The 23,959-nt window shown below is 50.5% G+C and overlaps 1 protein-coding gene across 3 annotated transcripts in view; it reads left to right on the top strand.

The window, feature by feature from the left end:
* Positions 1 to 23,959, top strand: part of LOC149341361 (aquaporin-9-like) — a 74,407-nt gene that overhangs the window by 37,580 nt on the left and 12,868 nt on the right. For all 3 annotated transcript variants that reach the window (XM_089543434.1, XM_089543436.1, XM_089543435.1), the window contains exons 2-3: positions 13,777 to 13,897; positions 22,837 to 22,974. In XM_089543434.1, coding sequence (XP_089399560.1) covers positions 13,777 to 13,897; positions 22,837 to 22,974 — 259 coding nt within the window. The remainder of the gene's footprint in view (positions 1 to 13,776; positions 13,898 to 22,836; positions 22,975 to 23,959) is intronic.

A 23,959-nucleotide genomic window follows, 5' to 3' on the forward strand; every position in this document is an offset into this window, starting at 1 on the left:
ATTACAAAAGATACCTCAGCAAGACTGGCACAGTCAAATCGGGGTGAATGCCATGCCATCATATGATGACATTATAGTTGCAGAAAGCATACGTTAGACGAGGAACTACCAGGCTATCATAAACAGTGTTCCACAAGGAACTCAGGTGCCCTGGGGCGCAAGATAAAAAAAAAGGAGAAAGCGGTGGTTTTATTGCTCATCGCGTTTTGCATGCTCATAAAATGCAAGCAACCCTGTAGCATCCGCACAGCTTACACTGCAGCGGAAACAGACTCCGCGAATGTCGCTTTCCATCGGAGACAAGGAATCGAGGCCAATCGCAAGGTGGAAAGTCGATCGCTGCCGCACACACGGGAAACGCCTGACCGTCGAAGAAACGAGCTGCTTGCTCGAAAGATACTGGAACCAGTTTCAGCTGGGCTCAGCGATGCAGCAACCGAGCGTCCGCGGGATATGCAGTGCTTGCTTTCTGCCGCAACGAAAGCAGCTCGCTGCATATCCATGTACTCTAAATAAATAAAGAAATAAAAACAAGACATAAAATAATAATAGAAAACCTTCGCGGTCTTTGTCGAGCGATACACCTGCTTTGCTTTGCGGACACCGGTGGAGGCTGCAGAAACGTGTCGAGAGGAAAAATGCAAGAAAGGGTTGGCCAGAAGGAGGCAGCGTTTTCGCTGGCTTGCTTCGTATGTGTGGAGAGAGACAGGAGGTGAGAGTCCTACACAAAATAACTGAGAACGGCGGTCGACTTCCCATACGCACGTGTAACAAGCAGCTTGCATAGAGGTAGCCAGGTAGGCCGCACTGTGGACTTCGCGTATAGCCATAGACACAGCGCTATACGCTGACATTTCCCATCACTACTGTGGTGTGCCGCCGGCTAGTGTAACAGCCGAGCGCCAAGTAATGTGAAAGAGCGGACGCGCCCTCCTCTCCCGGCGCCCGTCGGAGGGCGAGCCCCAGCTCGCCTGTCCCTTTCTAAAATAAATGCTTTTCTGTTCTCAGCCACCCGTCTGAAGGGTCGTTCTTCTCTGCGCTCGTCGAACACTCACGACATGGTGTCAGAAGCGGGATCCGGGCTTCGCTAAAGAGATTCTCGCCGTCCTCAGCGGTCGGAAGGAACCGTGATGGCAGAAGCAACTGCGAGTTCGGGCTTTGCTCTGAAGCCGCCCACAGCTTTCACTTTCGACCGAGCGTCGGAATGGCCAGCCTGGATTCTCGAGTTCGAGGACTACCGCTACGCATCCGGTCTCAACAGGCAAGACCAGGAGACGCAGGTGCGGACTCTGCTCTACGTGATGGGCCGCCAAGCCAGGCAAATCTTCAGCACGTTTTCGCTCTCCGCTGAAGACGCAAAGAACTACGACCTCGTCAAGGAGAAGTTCGATTCGCACTTCGTTCAGACAAAGAACGTTGTCTACGAATCAGCGTGCTTCAACCGGCGTGAACAGGAGCCCACAGAGACGGTTGACCAATACGTCACTGTGCTGTACAACATGGCGGACAGGTGCGATTACGGTGAACTGCGGGATCGACTCATCCGCGACCGTTTTGTCTTGGGCCTCCGTGATAAAAGGCTGTCAGAAGCGTTGCAGCTGGATGCCGACCTCACCCTCGTCAAAGCTCTCTCCAAGGCTCGACAGAAGGAAACAGTGCATCATCAACAGCAGCTACTTCAACTTCAAGCCGCGGAGGGAAGCCCATCGGTCAAGACGGAAGGCATTGCTTTGGATGCTGTTGCCCGCGCAAAGCACAAGAAAAAAAATCGCACGCGACCGGCCAGTTTCGCGAAGACGAGCAGCCAGTCTTGCAGCTACTGCGGGGGAACGCCTCACCCTCGTCCTTCGTGTCCGGCTAAGTCCGAAAAGTGCTCAAGATGCAAAAGTAAGGGACATTACGCTCGCGTCTGCAGAAAGTTTCCCTCTAAAGAAGTCTCAACACTCGAGCAGGAAACCTCAGCACTTTTTCTCGGCGCTGTCCATCAACCAGCCACTGCTCAGAACGACATCAGGCTCGTCGAAGTCGGCATTAACGGATTTCCATTGGTTGCCAAGATTGACACAGGGGCTCAAGTCTCCGTTGTGCCTGCAAATTTTGCCGCAGTTCCCAGAGATCTCCATCCGGTAAAAGAAACTTTGGCAGGACCGACGGGGAAAGCGCTTCAAGTTGTCGGAAAATTTGGCGCAACTATCAAATGGAAGAAGCGAAGTTCCGACCAAGTCATCTACGTCGTTCAGCATCTCAAGCACCCGCTCCTTGGATTACCTGCTATAGAGGCTTTGGGCTTGGTGAAGTTCCTGTGCGCAACCGAACGCATTGAGGAGCGTTACTCCCAACTTTTCTGCGGACTAGGTCAGTTGCCGGGCGAGTACACCATTCGTCTCGAGCCGACAGCCGTGCCATACTCCGTGACTGTAGCGAGGCGCATTCCTGTACCGCTACTAAAAGCAGTGGAGCAGGAAATACTCAAGATGAGGGAGCAAGGGGTTATTCGTCCTGTTGAAGGCCCTACGGACTGGTGTGCCGGAATCGTTCCCGTTGTGAAGCCGTCAGGAGGAGTCCGAATCTGCGTGGATTTTACTCGCCTCAATTCATCGGTGCTCAGAGAAAGGTTTCCTCTTCCGTCAGTGGAACAGTCACTCGCACTGCTAGGTGAGGCTACAGTATTTTCTCGACTTGATGCCAACTCGGGATTTCACCAAATTCCTCTTTCTCCGGCATCCCAAGAGCTGACTACGTTTATCACGCCGATAGGGCGGTTCTGTTTCACCAGACTTCCCTTCGGTATCACGTCAGCGCCGGAATACTTTCAAAAACGCATGTCCGAAACTCTCAGTGGACTGACTGGAGTAGTCAATCTCATGGACGACATTCTAGTTTTTGGCCGCGACCAAGCGGAGCATGACAAGAACCTGGACGCGACGCTAAAGCAACTCGCTTCATCGGGATTCACCCTCAACCGCACGAAATGTGTTTTCAGTGTTAATGAGGTGACCTTCCTGGGATGCGTCATAAACCGCCGAGGTATCCGCCCCGACCCTAAAAAAGTCGAGGCAGTCAAGTCACTTCCTCCGCCAAAAGACGTCGCCGGAGTTCGGAGGATCTTGGGAATGGTGAATCATTTGGCAAGGTTTCTGCCATGTCTGGCCGAGAAAACTGCACCGCTTCGTGACCTCCTCAAAAAGACATCAGAGTGGACCTGGGGGCCTGCTCAGGAAGTGGCGTTCACGAGCATCAAAGACCTCCTTTGTTCAGAGAAGTGCTTAGCCAAGTATCATCCAGACTACCCTACAACACTGTCAGCGGATGCATCAGCCCATGGTTTGGGTGCAGTCCTGCTACAAACGCAGCCAGATGGATGTGAACGCCCAGTTGCATACGCCTCGAGATCCCTCACAACGGCAGAAACGCGCTATGCTCAGGTTGAAAAGGAAGCCTTGGCACTGACATGGGCAGCCGAACGCTTTGAAGGATACATCCGTGGACTCACGGCAACATTCCAGACTGACCATCAGCCTTTGATCACCCTTCTGGGAAAGGCCTCTCTGGATTTGCTGCCGCCACGTATTCAACGCTTCCGCATGCGCCTGATGCGCTTCACCTATACGATGCAGTATGTGCCAGGGAAAAGCCTTGCAACGGCCGACACTTTGTCCAGGGCACCCGTAACCAGCGACCTGGTAGCAGGAATGCTCACCTGCGACGAAGTCAGTGCCTACGTAAAGGGAGCTGTCATCGGACTACAAAGTTCCGCCTTCGATCCGATCAAGAAAGCACAAAACGAAGACGAAATCTGCCAGCGTCTTCGGTGGTACTGCGTGCATGGATGGCCGGAAAAACGCAAAGTTCCCGCTGCTTTGTCACCATTCTGGCAACACCAAGCAAGTCTATCCCAAAACGATGGCTACTTGCTATATGGAACACGCTTGGTTATCCCTCAACACATGAGAGGAGAAATTCTCGCTCGCCTACACGAGGGGCATCAAGGAATCGAGCGTTGCAGAGCCAGAGCCAGGCAGTCTGCGTGGTGGCCGGGGTTATCCAGTGAACTCCGCCAAGTCGTCTCTAACTGTCAAATCTGCGCTAAAACGCGCCAGCAAAATGCTGAGCCGCTCCTGCCAACATCAATTCCCGAGCAGCCTTGGAACATGGTGGGCATAGATCTCTTCCAACTTCGTGGCAAGCCGTACCTCATCTGTGTGGACTACCACTCTCGGTACCCGGAGATAGCGCTTCTAGCTTCCACAACAGCAGACGCAGTTATAAACCACCTCAAGAGCTTTTTTGCTCGTCATGGAATTCCTTTGACTGTGGTTTCCGACAACGGCCCTCAGTTTTCGTGCTCGGAGTTTAAGAAATTCGCGAAGACGTACGGTTTCACCCACATCACGAGCAGCCCCTTACATCCGCAGGCCAACGGGGAAGCAGAGCGAGCGGTGCAAACAGTAAAACGCCTGCTGAAGAAGGCTGAAGATCCTTATCTTGCGTTGCTGGCCTACAGAGACACGCCGGGACCAACAGGCTTCAGCCCTTCGAGACTGCTCATGGGACGACGGCTGCGCACACGTGTTCCGACATTTCCCGCTCTCTTCGCACAGCGGGGTAGCGAGAGCAAGCAGGCAGCCGCAAAGGATCGCGAAACCAAGGAGCAACAGAGGCGAAATTTCAACTCGCGACACGCTGCCAGAGAGCTGCCGGTACTCCCGCCCAAGACCCAAGTTTGGGTGAGAGACTTCGACTGCGAGGGGGAAATAGTAGAGCAAGCCGGGACCCCACGGTCATACTGGGTAAAGACAAGCCGCGGGACCGTGCGCCGCAATCGGCGGATGCTGGTTTCCTGGAAGCCATCGCAGAGTCGAACGACGCCGCCTCCTTCTCCCGCTTTCCTGGACTACGACGATGAAGACTGGCTATTAACACCAAGAGCGTCGCCGACAGAGGACAACGAGGGAGCTCGACCGCAGCGCGGCAGTAACTCACCGCCCGAGACATCACCCAGCACTCAAGCTGCAGCTGCAAGGGCACCAGTTGCCGTGACTCGCTCCGGGCGTAGTGTCTTTGTGCCGGACCGTTTCGGGGGCATCGCCGTGGTATCGGCTAACGGAGGGGGATGTGGTGTGCCGCCGGCTAGTGTAACAGCCGAGCGCCAAGTAATGTGAAAGAGCGGACGCGCCCTCCTCTCCCGGCGCCCGTCGGAGGGCGAGCCCCAGCTCGCCTGTCCCTTTCTAAAATAAATGCTTTTCTGTTCTCAGCCACCCGTCTGAAGGGTCGTTCTTCTCTGCGCTCGTCGAACACTCACGACAACTACTACAACGGGAAGTCTGCGGTAGCACGAAGAACTCCGCTATAATAATTGGGTTTGCCGCTCGTGTTGTGAAAAACCTTCAAAGCATGTTCCAGTTTCCCACACTTAGCCACACCGTGAACGCGTGCTTTATCCCACAGCCGGCTGCGCACCGTTGCGGTTGGAGCTGGTTTTGCTTTCTTGGACCTTGAAGTGCGAATGGCGCGACCGCTGGAGCAAATAAAGGCGCGCTTTTATTTAGGTGCATTTAGATATAATATCGATTATTTGGCACGCAGTCTTTTTTGTTTATTTTGCGTTAATTATCATTCGCACGCTTCATTTCGTCTAAAGCATTTATTGTCACATGAGATACAGAGCCCTGCAGGTATACTGCTTTACCTGGTTATGGCGCCCGGCTGCTGACCCAAAAGACACGGGTTCGATCCCGGCCGCGACGGTCGAATTTCGATGGAGGCGAAATTCTAGAGGCCCGTGTGCTGTGCGATGTCAGTGCACGTTAAAGAACCCCAGGTGGTTGAAATTTCCGGAGCCCTTCACTACGGCGTCCCTCGTAGCCTGAGTCACTTTGGGACGTTAAACTCCCCATACGCGAAAGAGTGCGTGTGGTGTGGGGGCTACGCCACAACGTACCACGCCACCTGGGGCTGCGAAAAAAGCCCTTTACTACCAAAGGTAAATAGCCCTAGTCTAGAGCAGTGGGAGGCCCTCCTGGCTGACTCCGACCCGAGCACTCAGCTTATGCTGGTGACGGCAGCGGCGGAGGCCAACGGTATCCTGGACTAGGGAAGACCGACCACTGTAGCTCCACATCTATCTATCCCCATCCCCCTACTCCCTAACTCTTCCTTTTGAAAAAAAAAAAATAAATGTTTTTACTACTACTACTACTCCCCATAAATCATAAAACTTCACTTGTTCTCGGTTGTCCTCGTTGGCGTTTGTTGCACGTGCAATAATACACATAGCTTGTGAATCACACGTGACAACAATTATTGAAAAAAAAAAAAACAACCCTGCAGACCCCGTCCTCTTCCTCCTATTCTATATAAATATGGAGAGAGAGCCTAATCCCTGGGAGTTTGTTTTATAGCTGAAGCTTTTATAACGATAGCTGTATGTGATACCTTCAGCAAAATAGCTGTCGTCGTCGTTGTCCGCGCTCCCCCTCACCCGCTTTCCTAGCTGCGCCACAGAAACGCCACTGACGCTACAAAAAGCTACTGAACACTGTGACTGGTATCGGCATTTCCCACCACACCAGGCGTCACTGCAACTCTCGTTACCCAGGCGTCGCTGCAATTCGCGTTACCCGCAAGGTTAAACGCCCGACTAGTGTTTCCTTCTTCGAAGTATCAGTATTGCTTTCTGTGCAAACGCGAGCAGCTACGTGAATACGTATGAAAGCACGCGCTGGCGTCATAGGGCGCAATGTGGAAGTTGGCCCGAGTTCAGTGCGGGTGTATAGCGGAATAAACACGCGCGCTGAGGAGATAAAAACGCGCTTAGGGTTGACTGATGACCCGCCCCCTAAAGCCGCCTTTATCGTTGAAGAGCAAGACGTCGGCCGAGAACAATTGATGTCGTTATCACTTCAGGTTCACGACGTAGGCGTAACACTTACTCCCTACGTGCTCCTGTTTCGTTTTTGCTTTCTGCTAAGCTGATAGCTGTCTACTGATAGCGAGGCCATTTGCCGTTGTTCATTGAACGTCATCTCGCGAGTACGTGTTGACCCACATTTCTGTAGAAGTTGCGCGTTCCGCAAAAAAACGATGATGATGATTATAGAGATGATAGTGATTTGATTTTAATGGCACAAGAGCAGATTGGGCAGCAGAGCCGCGGTTGAAGTCTTTGGTGTGCATAGGGTGGGGCCAAAGACCCACTTTAAACGCATCTCCCACCAGACACGCAGAGCATTAGGACAGAAGAAAGGTTGTAACCGTTCGAATTCGGTGGGTACCCGACGGCAGTCGGTATCGAACCCCGCCTACGGATACGAGGTACATGCTCAAACCACTACGCCAGCACTGCGGCTTCCGCGAGAAGTCGTTGGTGTCGAGACAACTAATGATGTCTTGCAGAAGCCGTGCAGGACATACCTATATGGATGCACCCATAACCCTTAATATTCAGCGAACAAAACGCATTGCTCTGAAACTACAACCTGCCTCATACTACGGTTTATTTTATCGCCAAACCACGGGGAAAGAGGGAGTTAATATAGCCACTGGTCTCATAGTCTGTGTCCGAGGCACACTGATCTTTTTGATGTATCTCTGCGGAAACTGGTATGCACTCAGCGAGCGATAATCCGTCAGTGTTCGTAGTGGGTCGGCCTTGGGACATCTAGCTGTTCGCAGCATAAAGACGCTGCCCAAGACAGACAATCCATAACCAAGGCGCTGTGTCTTGTAATAAGAGTAATTAGTCACTGGCATTCACACAACCGCAGCCATACGGCTACAAAGGAAAGGTACACAACTTTCACAGAAACTCTGTAGTTAAACAAAAATTCGTACTGGTTCGTGATTCAAACCCGGGACCACCGCTTCACCGGGGTAGTCACTCTATAAACTGAGCTAACCGGGATGGCTAGCACTGCTAGGGCGAGGGCGAATCGATCAATAATTTGATATGGGAAGGATGTTGTATGGGTAGTGGGTAGTGTTGGAAGAGTGCGGTTTAATGTGCAAAAGCAGCGCATGGGACATGAGACACAGTGTAGTGGGTTCTCCCGAATTATAGCGACCAGCTGGGGTTCTTTAGCGTGCACTCACAACACACGTGCGCTTTTCCATTTCGCTTGCATCAAAATGCAGCCGCCACGTCCTTGGCTCAGAAGCCGAGCGCCATATTCAGTAAGCCGATGCGTAGTGTTGGCCCTAGTATTCATTGCGCTGCACTCCGTAAAGACCTCGCGTTCATGTATTGCAAAGCAATCGACGTCGTGTACGCTACCTTTTTTAGGAAATCTGAAGTAGTGAAGCCTTTTTTTTATTTCTGCTTCCAGCTCTGCTAGCCGGCCATCATGGCTTGACCTTGTCCATCATCCGTGTATTCCTTTCGCTCTTTCCTCTCCCAGCCACGTCTGCCTGCAAGTGGGCAGGTTTTGCGAAAGTAGCTCTTAGCAGCACTCGAGAGCTGAGCGCACGTGTTGAAGCAGCACGCTGACCTTAATTCAATGGCAGGCCCCAGGCGTCGACATTCCACGCACGCAGGTTGCGATAAGGGTCGAGAGGAGTGACGAAAATGGGCGGAACAGTCGCGACTGCGTGCTTTCACGTATCTGACATCGACGTCTGTCACGCGGCGGAATATTCAGAGAACCTCGCGCCGCGTGAAGCTGCATCAAAGAGGGCTGACTTGAAAAGGTTCAAGTGGCTGTCACATTCTTCTGCCGATTACGCCGAATTCGAGGCCTTGTTTCCCATACGAAGGGGCGTCATTCTAGCGGGCGTAACCTCTGTTTGCCCTGCCGGTCACCGAAGCTTGATGGTGATAGTGGGGTTTAACGTCCCGAAACAGCACGTGGGCTAGAGGGACGCCGTAGTAGGGTGCTGGCCTGGGGTTCTTAACGTGAGCCGACATCGTACAACACACTGGAGTTTTTGTACCTCGCCTACATGTCAATGTGGCCGCCGAGGATGAGATTCGATCCCGCGACCTTGGGGTCAGCAACCGAACGCCAAAGGCACTGAGCCACCGTGGCGGAAATCGCATGCAGAAAAATGCTCAGTGTCGCGAGTGGCCATATAGCGCAGCACTGAACAATTTGTCTCCTTCCTGCAATTATAACCGTATTATGAAATTATAACCGTATTATTCTGAGAATTTGTGTCTCTAGCTGAAACAATTGAGGGGGTGCAAGTGAAGTCTGATATTCGACCACGCTTTACTCAATGGGGCAGCCATGGGATTTGTTTTTCCTTGGAAACAGGGCAGCAGGGAAGGGGGTAGTTCGAGCCGAGGCTTTAGCCCTTCGCAATTAAACGTTACAGGCAATGTACCACTTTATTGTGTACGAGTGCGCGGCAGTGAAGGGTCATTCCTTCCGGACTGTTGCCGGTCAACATGTGGCGATGCGGCGGTCACAATATTAGTGGTCACTCGCACCATGCACGTCGACATCATCCCCACCCCCCTCCAACACGCACTAGAGATCGTTTCTTGCTCATGCGCGCACAATAAACTGCGCTATACGCACGCAGCGGGAAGAATGCCTCAGTGCCGAAGGGCCCGTGGATGGGCTGCAGTGTGAGTGTGCAGCACGCAGCTTGAATTCCATTGCTCGAGCCTGCGTGCTCAGTGTCAGGCTTCACAGCTGCAGGAAGTCCAACGCTATTCGACAGCTGAGGAAGCACGCCGCTTCGCCCACCTCCACACGCACGTGGTTGTGTCGTGACCTGTCCGTGATCGCAACAGCTGCAGCAGTAGACGCAGCAGTAGCGTACGCAGCTGTGCATGTCAACAGGCGGACGGCGGTGTCGGCGCATTGCTCGACGGGAGCGCAACCAGCGGTGTACTAAGTAAGCGCTATTGGTTCGCCGTTGGTAGTCTTCCTGTCCTGGCACCACGCACGCCTTCCTCGCTCGATCTCGTGTTCGTACGGCGCGGCCAGAGCTGACAGAATGTCCCGGAATGTATACGTGGATTCTCGTTAATTCGAACTCGTTTAATTCGAACTTCCGGTTTATTCGGATGACGCTTCGGTCTCGTCAGCATCACTTTTTTTAAAAGGGGAGCCCTAGCCGAGCCCCTCGTGTTCGAATTGTCAGATTGTATACCTTCTCATTGTTATGAAGCATAGGTGGTTTTGCTGCTTACAAGCGACAGCAGGGGGCCTCCCATTTTTAGACGACGGCGTGCACCTAACTGCCGAAGCATCAAGCCACAGCTGTCTCCAGTTCAGCTAACGCGCGAGTTTCGGAGTCCAGCGTCGAGCATGGCGCCTACTGTAGATTTGTTTTTGAAGTAACGTACCGGTCTTTCTACGAAGAGCTCGCCCGCGTTCCGCTGAAGTGGAAGCCGCGGGTGTTGTAAATGCGTGCCGACGAGCCTAAAGAGAGTGGCGCTGGGCGAGTTACATCTCTTTTTTTTCGCATGTTGGTAACAGTTCAAAGAGCCCGCGTTCGGATTTCTGAACACAAACAATGAGGAGTTGCAACGATTACACCGTTTCATAAAAAAAAACGGCATACAGAAAAACACATAAAACACAAGGAGAACGACAGGACAAAAGCGCACTAGTAACTGATGCGTGGTCGTTGCTCTCATCACGCATCAGGTGCTAGTGCGCTTTTGTCCTGTCGTTCTCCTTGTGTTTTCCGTGTTTTTCTGTGCGCCGTTTTTTTGATGGATCGTTACCAACTAGCCCAACTTTCTGCTTTACACCGTTTCATATGCTGGCTTCTTCTGTCTGTCTTTAATAAACGTCACTAGATGCAAATCCGGCACAGTATTCCTATACCCCTAAGACATGCAGAGAAACGCGCCAAGAAGAGCCAGTCTTTGTTGAGGCGGTGGCGGCAGATGGAAATCGATCAAGCGTTTCCATTGCCCGATTGGACCTGCCACTGTATACCTGCCGCATAGCTCCCGTTTCCGGCGTATTGTACTGCCAACTCTCAGTGAGAGATGCAGTGGTAGACGGAAGAGCGCCCGACATCTGATATCCACCGCTCGCCGCCTTTTATCACATTATAGAAACGAAGTCAGCCAAAGCACACCAATGTATCGAGGGAGCGAACACGGTAGTCGAGTACTAAAGCCAAAATTTCGTTTCTTCAAAAATATCCTAGAGGAACTGCACACGTGTAAATACGCAGGGTTGTACACTGTTATGCTGAATCGTTATGCCAGGTAGACTTGGCCATTCTCCATACTCCTTTCATTTTTCCTCCCTCATGCTCTAGCTGCGCATAGCACTGAAGAGGATAGCCAAGATGACATTAAGAAAATTCAAAAGTAATGCATCACTACGTCCCAAAGGTTATCCGCAGTTCAGAGGCACGCTGTAGCGTACAGGGTACGCTACGTCTCTCGACGACCTGGAGTCTTTAGCGCGCGTTGTCATCTTACCTTAGGAGTAAAGTTGTTGCATTTCGCTGCCAATAGAAGACAGCCGACGTGGCTGGGAATGGAAACTATGAACTGAGGGTCAACAACCGAACGCCCTTGCCGCTGAACCACCACTGCGCGTCAGAACGTAGGTAACGCCCCGTGTTGCGAAACCCGCAGAAGGCACGTCGAACTTTAGCAGCTCGAAGGCTGTAGTATTTACGGGTCGATGACCTCGCGTTATACACAACAGCTTTCGGTTCCTGTGCGTGGTTCGTTGCTTGAGAAATGCGGTGTACGCATGGTTGGTCCTTTATTCATACTTTTTCCAGGCGTACTATGCGATGGACGTTATTGATAAGCGAAACGATGCTTTAAATTACAGCTTGTCAAAACTTCCAAGCAAGAGACACGCATTCGTTCACGTGGTGGGGAGAATTCTGATTACGTTCCATCGACCAACGACGCTCCTCTGTCAATCATTTCATGGGGCGCGAATTGAGTGTTTCGTTCTTAAGAGGGCGAAACCTGGAAGCGCAGCTGCTCCAAGGTTTCGGCGAGCGTTTCAGAGAACGCAAGGCGTTCAGTAATACTTCGGGGAGCGCAGAAAAAGAGGAAAAAAGGGTCGTTAATTCCTTCAAATTCGCAAAATGTCATCTTCCTCATGCAAAGAAAAAAAAAGGTGAGCTTAACTAAATCATCTAACGACTTTTGTGTTTCAGCCTTGTGTTAATTTTGCGGTTACTCGGGAATTGTGCGAGCTTGAAGTGATTAAAGGTGTAGGGGGGTGGCTTTTTTGCACTTTTAGTTTCTACCGGTTCGTAACTTAATTTTAGACCAACCGAAGCGCTCATAGAAGACTGGACTCAACCTTCGGCGGCGCCGGCCCGACGCCAGTGACACCCGAAACCACAAGAAAGGCCGGTACATGTGCGGGAGACCACGTTCCGACGGTTGGGAAGGAATAAGAGTGAAAAAGTTCTGAGAACGCCAAGCAAGAACTATGTGTGTGAGTGCGCGAGAGTGCGGTTATTCATGAAATGAGATGCGCGGTCGTTCTAGCTGCATAGAGAGAGAGAGCTGTAAATAAGTTTCCTGCGTAAATCTAGTGCTTTTTGTTTTTCTGCGTGAGCCGTCTAGTTGTCTAGTATTTTGTAAACGATAACGCGGGAGAGCGAGATTTCTGCGCGATAACATGAAGCGGCGAAAGCGAACATTTAAAACAGTACTTAGCCGGCTGAAAGGAGAAAGCTTTTCCAGCCTGGCCTCTGCTGATGGGCGGCGTTGCATCCGTATACAAAATGCACCCCCTTGAAATTTGAGCATGGTTCGCTTCTGTTCTGTATTTACAGAATGTGCGTTTTATTTACCGCGACTGTATTTGATTAAGCCGCTCAGCAACACTTTACAGCAACACGATGCAGTGTGGCTTCGCTCGGAGAGGACGTGGAGCAAAGGGTGCAGACGGGACAGGCGCTACTATCGCTACTAACAAGCGTGAAGTTTATTTAGCAGCACATACTGCAAGAGAACAAATCACACCTGCTGCGATGATCGTTGTGGGCTGTGCTCCTAAATAAACCTGTTGGCGTACGTTGTTGAATAAGTCTCACTGTCGCTGGTAGCGCTCCTCTTACCTTCTGCGTGTTTTTCGTTGCGTTTTTTCTGCTTTAATCTTCGCTCTGTATTCTCTGCTTTAATTCCCTGACACTTGCCCGTATGCCGGCGCTAACAGGTAGGTGAGAACAATGACTGTGCGGTCACATCTCTCGCCTCCACCTAATGAGAGAGGGAAGAAAAAGAGTACAGAGGCTAACCATGCTACACACGGTTGGCTACCCCACACACGAGAGAGGGGGGGTAAAGGTTGGGATTGCCATTTACGAACGCGCGGAGTGCCGATTGTCGTAGTCGTGTCGTAAGACACAACTGCGCATTTGCTTTGCTACTGACCTCCCTTTTACAACGAACGGGTTCCTCAGGAGTCAGGACTGTACCACTTGGACTTTCGTCCCCTAACAAAGGTCAGGATTCCAGAAAAGCAGCTTTGACTTTTTCAACGCAGAACGCAGTCAAAGCGCCTTTGAAATATTTAAGGACCTCAGACATGAGTGCCGGTCTGTGGATACACCGTGGACGTACTTTGTTTATTTACTGATCATGAAGCACCAATGATCATGAACAAGTTCTGTTTGCACAACAAACAAACTTTTCACCTGACGACGGCGCCTCCTATTGTCAGGTCCACGTGCACTGCTGCCTCGGTCGCGTTACAATGCAAAGCACGTTTCTGGAAGTGTCCTGGAACATGGATAACGCAATACCGTAATAGCAGATGCTGCGGATAATGGCTCAGTTTTTCTGTTTTTTTTTTTCAATACTTTTTTTTTCCTTCTCCGTCGCAGATGTTCGGCGGCGCGTCATTCGCCCACTACCTGTTCACGGACTCGAAGGATGTGTTCGCGGTGACATTCTGCTGGGGAATCGGCGTCATGCTCGGCATCCAGACCGGCGCCGGCGTCTCAGGTCAGTGCCCTGACTGCGTGGATACGACTACTCCCACCGGCACTTCTTACCTGTGGAAGGACAACCAATATGCATATACCCACTATGCGGTGGAGCTATCTGGAAACAACAGGGCGGTTCATTGTCTCATGCTACCTATGGCCCCCATCAGTACTGCCACCATATTGACGCAACCGTTACAGGCGTTATGGCGGTGTGAAAAGTACACCCTTCCGAAGTGTGAAGAACGAACGCTTACAACTACGCGAATTTTCCCCATTGTTCTGTGTGGAATATATTTGTTGAGCCAAAGACATCTATCGTGGTGATGCTCTTTACGTCTGTGACACCTACGGTTAAGAGCGAACATATGTACGGTCCACAGCGGTCACATCAGACCGGAATTAAGGGTAATTCAGTGCCACATCTTAATTTGTTAACGAAATATCAGTCACGTCGAGTACTCATCAAGCGTAAAATTACAGACTATTTCTTTCGCGTCTCATTCTTAAGCTTTTGCCAGAAACGCTACGCAATGACCCTGTGATGCACTTGAACGTCAGTGATAGGCAAGGCTCGCAACTTTGTGTAAACTCAAGGTGTGAGTTACGGCGCTGGGACATGAGTATCTTTGCTCTGGGCCTCTCAAGTACGCGGAACTCGCTCTGACTGGGCTGTACAAGGTGCTGTGTGAGAAGTTAGCTATCTGCTATCTGGTTTGCTTATCTGAAACTGCGTCAAGATGCCAACTGTGTCACGGTGTCTTTCTGAACCTGCTATCTGCAGGAATACGACTTCCTTAGGCAACTAAGAGTCATAAATTTTGAGTAACAGCTATCGTGTGTTTATTCGTTGCGTAGTAAGAAGTATTATTTCGCCAGAACGATTCGCAAAGTGCGCCCTGACCGCGTGCAATCTTTAGTCGTGCAGCTTACAGCGGCCCGCATGTATGGTGTGATGCCGGTGGTTCCTGTGTTCTCCAATGGACACAGCTGTGACCAAGCTGTACTGGCTGCTATGATTCGCCCTGTCTTCTCAACGTGTGCGGAATAAAAAAAAAAAGTTTATATGCAGAGGTGCATGCTTACTACCTCCCCGTAGTCCGTCTGGTTTTGCAGCAGTGAATCATACAAACAAGCTCTTCCTGACTTACCCTCCGAAGTAGAATTACATGCTGCTTCTTGGAGTGCTCCATACTTATTAATTCCTTAATAATCCACTCTCCTCCTTCCTTCCTACCGCTCTGCAGCTGCAGCGTGGCTGACTTACATAACATAGGCCCATGCTTCTGCGATTCCTTCACCTCTATTGTTTTCATCCTATGGATCAAAATTCCCGTTATTCCCTTTCCGGCCACTGCGCCGCGTACTCTAAACACGAATTAGCCTATACGGGTGTAAAAAGGAAGTAAGCTGTCCTCTGGCGCACTCCTTTTTTTTTGGAGGGGGGGGGGGGGGGGGGTTGGAGTGGGGGGAGGGTATTTTGTGCAAGCTCTGTAGGGTAGATTTCCATCACTAAAGGTACGGAGTACTTACATTTGGCTACGGAAACAAATCCCTCTTCAAACAATGTGATGCTCTAGCAACTGCGGAGATAGTAATCTGGGTTTCAATCTCCTCTATTTGCTAACATCAACATCTCCGGCGCCCCGTTTAAAAGCCTCCTCCCCTCGCTAACTGCATCAAGTTACTATGCTTTGCGGTGAGAATATGCCTTCGTTGCCAAGAGTAAGCATTCCTCATGTTTATGGCTCGAAATCCACGCATGTACTCGAGCAGCATATACCCTTCCCCTAAAAGCGGGTGCGCTCAAGGACAGCTTACTTTTCGCTCCCATAGTATGCAAATTCGTGTTTACAGCGTAGGCCGTTGTGCGCCTGCGATGCTTTCTCGTCCTGCTCAAGAGGCTCCGCTATAAGGCTCCCAGTGTTCCAGCTCTGACGCGTGAATCTGACAGGCCCCGCGTGGCGTTTGTTTTGCCTGGCACGGAAGCCGACCGCCAGCCTGTTGGCTGCAGTGCCGAGACGAGGCCCATCACCATCTAAGCAGAGCATCGCTCAAAACAGTGCGGCAGAAGTGCGAAGCTTCGGCTCCCTCCGGACGGGAACAACGGCAGCGAGCAGCAGGCGCCTCAGGGCAGCAGCATCGGGCGCCCGTCCGCCCAGTCTCCCCTGGAAATTTATTTCCTCTTGGCACACCTCACTCGAGTGAAGGGCGCGCCACCGTGGTCGGCGTCATCGGCGCCGCCGCGGGCTGCTGCTGCTGCCAATAGTGTCGCTCCTTGCTTGCGGCGCTAGTCGCTTGCGCTTTTTATTGTTGTTGTTGTTGTTGCGGGGTTACTGTCGAGGCGAGGACCTTCTCGACTTCTAGCTGTATTCTTGAAGTACTTCTGTATAATGCTGCCATGGAAACATGTTTGCATTGTATGAATAAATGCACTACTGCTAACCTCATGTCACGGCTGCGTCAAGAAAGAGCTTGCCCTGCACAAAATATATAGTAGAGACGTGATACAGTCCAGTATACATTCCAACTCTGTATACTCTAGGAACATGACATGGCAAATGAAAGAGAAGAAGCAATAGCGAAGTACGGGATAGCAAGACAAACATGGTTTACAAAGTGGTGACATTGAAGGCATGTTGAGCGCGGCTGTTTACTTTGCGGACGATCTTTGGAAAGAAAGGACTTTTGGATGATTGAATACAGGAGCAGTCCTTTGATTCCTTTTTAGGCGCAGTAAATTTCCGGTTATGCAGTGTTTGCCTCACGAAGTAATAATAACTATGGTAAGGCTTCAGTGTGTCAGAGGTGTAGGAAGAGGACACTTAGAGAGAGACTACGTCACGCAAAATAGAAAGACAAGAAAAATAGATGTGCGCAAGAGTGGCTCTCTCAGACGCTAATTGGATGCGTCAGACTACGGAAGCTTTCTCAGATGTGACACGAGTATTGCCGGCGGTTTGTTTGTAGCTCGCGACGCGCGTAGGCGAGGCATCTATACCTGTTTCGTGCCCGAAGTTTAGACCGAGAGGCGAATGAATAGATTTCTTCCGTGTCAACAATGGTACACACGCGAAGTGCCACCGGGCATCTGCGTGTCGTAACATCGACGATGCCGTAGGCGTGTGGTACGTACGCGCTGCCAATAAAGGGAGTTTATGGGGCGGCGCGACGCCTGGTATTTTCGTTCCTTTTAGCAATCGCAGCCTTGTCAAGTGGCAGCTTCAATCCCGGCAAAAACGGATGGGAGCTTGCTGCTCAAGGAAAACAGAATAACAGAAGTAAAAAGGCAGAACATTCAGTCACAGAAACATGCACGCACTCACACGTGAACGGAGACTTGAGTAGAAAATGCCCTTGCCTTTAGTCTTTGCGAACAAACGCGTTTGCGTGCGTGTGGTTTCCCACGTTTACTTACATACTGGTCTAAACGCAAAGGTTGTTACAAAAATATGAAGGTTCGTGGGAGCCTACAGGCGAGACTTCATAAGCCGCATTCCTTGCCCATGAGGCATTAAAGGGAACGCCGTCAGGGTGAATTAAAAATGATGACCTTTGGAACCTCAACAGTCCTCTTGAGCATCCTTCTCAACGCATATCTGACAGCTTTTAGCAGGGGACCACATCTGAACGGATTTTCTTACAAGCAAAGCCGCCATCAGGAATGTGGATCAGGCTATCGATGATTCTGACGAGCACTCTCGCTTAGTAGTGCTGATCACTGTTCCGGATGGGCGAGATGTATACACAGTTTGGAGGAAACTCCACCCATTGTAATACCCCGCGGAAACTAACGGAAATGCGGAACACCGGGAGTCCCTTCACGCAGCTCCACTGGAGTGAGCTAAGGTGCATGAGCGAGTATTTCGGAAGCGACTGTAGTCAAGGCTCGCCTCCTCGCAGTGGTCGACCCCAGGGCCAAGCCGAGCGGTGCCACCCGCGGCTGTTATTTCAGGCACACGGTGCTGCTTGTGGTGACCCCACAACGAGGCGACGTCACGCCGAATCCAAAGTGGCGGGGGAGGGCGCCGGGATGCGCGGTGGCATACAAAGAAGTAGAAGGAGGATTCTGAGGGAGAGGAGCCGCGCGCCTGGCACTCGGCACTAGACACCGGGGCGAAGTAGTCTAATTCTGGGAGGCTTGCCGTAGGGGTTGAGAAAGGGTTGGCGAAGTGCGAGTGCCGCGGGAACCATTTATTTTGGCCCACGAAAACGGCCCGGTTTGTTGTGAAGCCGCCGCAGTAGAAAACAAGAAAGTGATGAATTAAGCGTAAAACTAATAAGTGCGCCTCGAAGAGCGCGACTTTTGCTTTCCACGGGCTGTGCTCAGCAAATGCTTACGTTTTACTACTGCAGGTCGTACGGGCTCTTGCGGTAAAGGCAACATGAGCTGTGTGGAAGGGTAAGCCGGGAACGGCGTTTGATCTCTTTAGTGCCGAGATGTGTGACGCGCTTCCTCGGCTACCCATCATGTAGCTGCAAGAAGCGAGGAGGAAAGGAATTCGTGCGTCACCGTCTCATCGCAGTGTATGGACGAGGAGGACGGTCTCTTCTTTTCTTTCCATTTATTTACTTCCTCGTATATATAGGTATCCCCGCAGCGGAGTCCTCTGAGCAGCTCTCATGCTAGCTTCTTTCGCTCTTGCCCTTTACATTGTCATCTCCTTTCGTCGTGCACTCAGAAGGAGACAGTTATCGCGCCTTTAGCTCCAGTACCCGGGTTCGAATCCAGCCACGGCGACCGCATTTCGATGGAGGCGAAACGAAAAGGCGCCTGTGTGGTGTGCAATGTCAGGGCACGTGAAAGATCCCAAGGGGGTGGAAATTATTTGTGAGCCCTCCGCTACAGCACCTCTTTCTCTCTATCTTCTTTCACTACCACCGTCAACCCTTTCCTCACGGCGCGGTTCAAATGTCCACTGAAAAATGACAGAGTTACTTTCATTTCCTCAAAACTAACTTTCATAGCCTTCTCTTCCCGAAAAGAAGACCAGTAGCGCGTGATGAAAAAGCGTAGTCGAGTGGTATGGTCTGTAGCTTTTCTAGCATCTGCGTGCGAGAAATGAAATCAAGGGGAGTGGATGTGGAAAGGAGAGGATTCCAGATTTGAGACGACTTAAAAAAGGGCGATAGTCGATTGCACCTTTTTCGAATGAGGCGATAACTGACAACGGGAGACCGTTTAATCCAGGACCACGCTGTGCCTTTTGGCGGATATACAGATTGCGCACGTTGAGTGACCCCAAGTGTTCAAAATTAATCCGAAGCCCTCCACTACAGCGTCCCTCATAGCCCATGTGTCGCTTCGAGACTTTAAACTGCACAATTAAATTCTTAATATTGCCCTCGAAGGGCCTTCTTCAAGAGAGTAGTGAAGCATCGGTATAGCACATGTGGAGTTACATTTTCTGTGCATGTATTATTTCTCACAGGCCTGTATTAGCAACAATTGTACAGTCTGCGTCACCCTCGTGTAGAGCACTCAGCCAGTACCCACCAGGCAATAAAGAATGGATATTAGACAGGAACCCATGATTCCCGGTCAAAGTGGTAGTGCCCACGTTGCTTGCAAGACTGCGCGGCTCAACTGACAAGGAACCATTTTCTCTATAGCCTAGCAGCTACGACGAGGTGTCACTTTATGCGAGTGTGCCGGTCGAGCGCTGTAGACAAGCGTGACTCAGGCTGTACCTTGAGAAGTGCGGCTTCTGTCTTTTATTTCGTTCCTTTTAAGGTTTTCTGCAGCGCGCGCGTCAATTGTAAGCAACTTGTCCATTAAGTGCCATTGCAGGCTAGCATGATCTTTATCGTAGGTAAAAATTACTCAGTGTTCACGTTTTGCTTTGTCAAACAAATGCATTATTCCCAACAACCATATCAGGCTTCCGTCCTCACCTCTTCACCCAAGACATTATGCTCAGAATCTCCAACAAAGTTCTGAGCTTCATCCACCACCGTCGAAGTAGAGCTATTGTTACCCTAGGCCTTAAAAAGCCGCTTGATAATGTCGAACATGAAGCCATTCTAAATGCAATATCCATGATGGGGGAACCGAGAGAACCTTCAACTTCATTAAAGCATTTCTTTCTAACCGCACTGCTGAGATCCAGCTCAGCCCCCTTGCATCAGACCCCTTGCCAGCTGTGGTGCTCCCCGGCCCTCGCCACTTCGCTGCTCCATTGCGGGCGTGGCAGAGATTGTCAGCACAGCGGATGAGCTGACGCTATTTGTTGGACATCGATCTGCGTTCTCCGCAGGCGCACGGCTTTCGAATGGCGCTAAAAATGGCCGAATCAGTTTAGCCACGGTGGCAAAGGCAATCGCGTTTTTGAAACTTTAGAAATTGGAATGGCTATTACTAATGGTTGGCTAAAGATCTTTAATCGCAATCAGGTGCCTATCGGTAATAGTGAAAAAGTTAAGTTTAGAACTTAGTTAACCACTCAACTAGTTGAAATGATTCTCTTGTTTTCTGACGTCCGCCTAGTACTACTATGACGCAAAAAGCTTGTCTTTACCTCAAAAACCCTACTTTTAAAAATTAGTGGTGGGCTTCCCTGAAACACCTTGTATAAAGAGAGAATACACTACTTCCTACAAACTGTGCGGTCGCCCCAAGGCCACCCTTTCCCACATCCTGTATGTATGTCCTCGAGACATTCGACGGAGGGCCTGCAACCATCGAACGCCGAACAGTGGGGAGGCCGCATTGCTTAGCTCCGATCTGGACGTCCAACTCAGGGTCGTGGGCAGGGCCCTAGATGTCGCCGAACGCCATGGGCTCAAGGCCACCTTAGAGTCACTGGGAAAATTTTTCCAGTGACTCCAGGCCACCTAACCAAGCAGCGCCCCACGGGCTTCCACCACACCCATGTCGACGAATAAAAGTTTGCCCTCTCTCTCTTCTCTAACGCTATGCAGCGTAAATCGTGGAACTCAGCGGCAGCCGTGCGCGTACTAATCACAAACTCGATCACCTCTCATTGGTGCACGCGATCGCGACACCAGCTTCATCTCTGCCATGGCTGTGTAAACTCGCATCCCCTTACGAATCCACTGCGCGCGCTGCTCGTACACCCCACCAGGAAATTGAAACGCGCAGGCGCTGCGAGTTAACCCTTTTAATATTCCTGTCCCGTAATAAAATATCAGTTGCAAGTCTAGAGTGTGTCCTGTCGCATCTTTCTGTATCCGTGTATTTACAGCATTAGTAACCATGTCGGCTTCCGTAAACCAGCTAGCCCAATTAAGAGCCTTAGCTGCGAGTCAGAAACGCTACTGCGCTAACCGACACGGGACAAAGGAAAGGGAATTGACAGGGCTCGTGCAGTTCCTTCTCTTTATCCCGCGTCTCTTAGAACAGTAGTTTTTCCTACAATGCATGTTTACCAACTAGCCAAACCATTCAACAGGCGTTCATTACAGATCGCAGTGAACAAGAACCACGCGGCGGACAATATACGTGTTCTGACTCACTACACGCAGCATCTCTACACACTGCACTGTTGCTTGACTATGCTGAGTGGCGACAAGGAAGAAAGGAGACAACTACTCTGCATACGTAATTCTTCCGCGTCTTCTGCTCATTTCCTTTTGCGCAGCACTAGCTCTGGTCAGCGACATGATTTCTCAAGCGGCTGACCTGTCTTCGCTGAAAGTGTCCTCTGGATGTGGGAATTCCAGTATTCTGTCTGGAGACAGCGACACTATTCACGTCAGCAGTTACCCAATAGGCTTTTGCACCAAGGACGCCGGCGAATCGCAACACCCAGGAAACTCCGACTCGTGTGGTCATTATTCCATGTCCATTATAACAATGAGCAAGCTTACGCCATGCTTTGTATGGCCGCTGGTCCTTGGCGTCTGATTTAAGGGGCGTGGTTGTGCGGAACGATTGAAAACGGAAGCTAACTGTGGTCGGCAATTAAGTATGTTTCATGACCGTTTCTTACCCTCGTTGAATGTGACAGCCTTCACTAATTGAGCTGTCTGCTGTTGAGATGTGTCTAGGCGACTATGTGAAGGAGTATGGTTAAGGGGGCGGTTAGTACGTAGAATCAGGTTCTTGCGAGAATAGCAGTTCGGACTACGTTTTCATCTTTGAGAACGAAATTAGAAGCGCCTCTTCTCTGAGGCTTTCTTTTTCTTCGTGTTCTCCTGTCGCCGAGGAGTCTGCAACAATAATCCACCCGCGTATTTGAACCATTTAGATGGGTCAAATATTTTTTGTTTGAATTAATCAATGGTTGCAGCGATCTGAAAGTTTCAGAAAAAAAACAACAGAATTGTGACCCTGTTTACGTGGGAACGAACGCATGAAAAATCTGCTTTTAGCCTTTTTTCCACCTTATACCCCTCTCCTTCTCTTCCGCTTCTCTTGCGTGGTTTTGATGACGTCATCACTTTCAAGCAATGTTACTAGGCTCCACTCCTGATTCTAGTTTGTCCGTACAGGCGAGTTTCCCTTTAACCGATACTGTTTTATGCTTCCGTCCTGAATATACATTGCGCGAAGTCACAAGAGAAGGATAGGATTAGATGGAACTGGAAGTTTACCGGAGATCTACGGTTGAATAAAAAAAAAAAGCAGCCCACATGAATAATTTCATCTTTGTCGTAGTGCGATTTGGTTAGGCAGTCTCTAAAATTGACAATAATAGCCACGAGGAAACTAATTCTAATATGCCAACAATCAGTGGAATAGGTGTAGTTTAATACAATATATAGGTTTGAATATAGAGACGTAGTAAATATATTTTATCTAAACAGCACCTTAGCAACGTATAGTTTCTAAGTGTGTGTATATAGTTATTTAAGTCCTAAATGCCTGAATGATGACTTTTTAGAAGTGAGTCTTCGACTGCAACCCTCTCAATTGAGTCCTTTCGTGTGTAGTACACACTGTCACAGCTCTGGTCGGCATGCCAGCTGACGAGGCCCCTGCCTTCTCCTCTGCAGGGGGTCACGTAAACCCGATCGTGACGACATCGTTCGCCAGCGTCGGCAAGCTTCCGTGGCGCAAGGTGCCGCACTACCTGCTCGGGCAGCACCTGGGCGCCTTCCTCGCCTCGGCCATTCTCTACTTCAACTACATCGGTAAGGAAAGGAGAGCACCTTGTGTTTGCGTAAGGTGTCATTCTTTTTTATTTACTGAACCACAACAAACGCGCGTAATCTTACGTTTGTGGTAATCGTAGTACAGTATGGCAAATGCCTCGCAGTTAACTCACGAATCCGGCAGCCTCGCATTTATAAATTTCATGGCTGTAGAATTCTAGGGCATACTCATCATAATCTTCACTCACTCAGTCACCCAACTCACTCACTCACTCACTCACTCACTCACTCACTCACTCACTCACTCACTCACTCACTCACTCACTCACTCACTCACTCACTCACTCACTCACTCGCTCGCTCACTCACTCACTCACTCACTCACTCACTCACTCACTCGCTCGCTCGCTCGCTCGCTCGCTCGCTCACTCACTCACTCACTCACTCACTCACTCGCTCGCTCGCTCGCTCGCTCGCTCGCTCGCTCGCTCACTCACTCACTCACTCACTCACTCACTCACTCACTCACTCACTCACTCACTCACTCACTCACTCACTCACTCACTCACTCACTCACTCACCATCATTTGTCCTCATCACCGATCACGCAGATCGCACACTAGGAAACGTCCATAAGCAAATAAAAAAGGCGCGTATGTGGCCGCCCAAGGAAGTCAAGCAAGCGTAAAAATAATTTGCCTACCGAGCTCGACATTCTATTCATATATTCTCGTATATTTCGTAATGCACTATATGAGAATGAGGTCCTGGCGACCTTGCGAGCGGTCGTTTTCAGCGCAGGCCTCGGGCTAAAAAGTGGGCTGTTTTGCAAGTATGCTTCCGAGGAGCAGCTCGGAAGCATACTTGCGGAGCACTGAGGGGTAGGTTCTCTCTCTTTTCTGCGGACGCGTTTGCTCCATTACTTGCGCGAACATGAAAAAAAATAAAAGAATTCATATTTATGCACACATCGCGGATCCGCTTCCATGAACGAGTAGCTGTCAAGCTTAAACGAGCGCTCGCG

The sequence above is a fragment of the Amblyomma mixtum genome, chromosome 5, assembly GCF_055824585.1.
Source record: "Amblyomma mixtum isolate Tamu chromosome 5, ASM5582458v1, whole genome shotgun sequence".
Lineage (NCBI taxonomy): Eukaryota > Metazoa > Arthropoda > Arachnida > Ixodida > Ixodidae > Amblyomma > Amblyomma mixtum.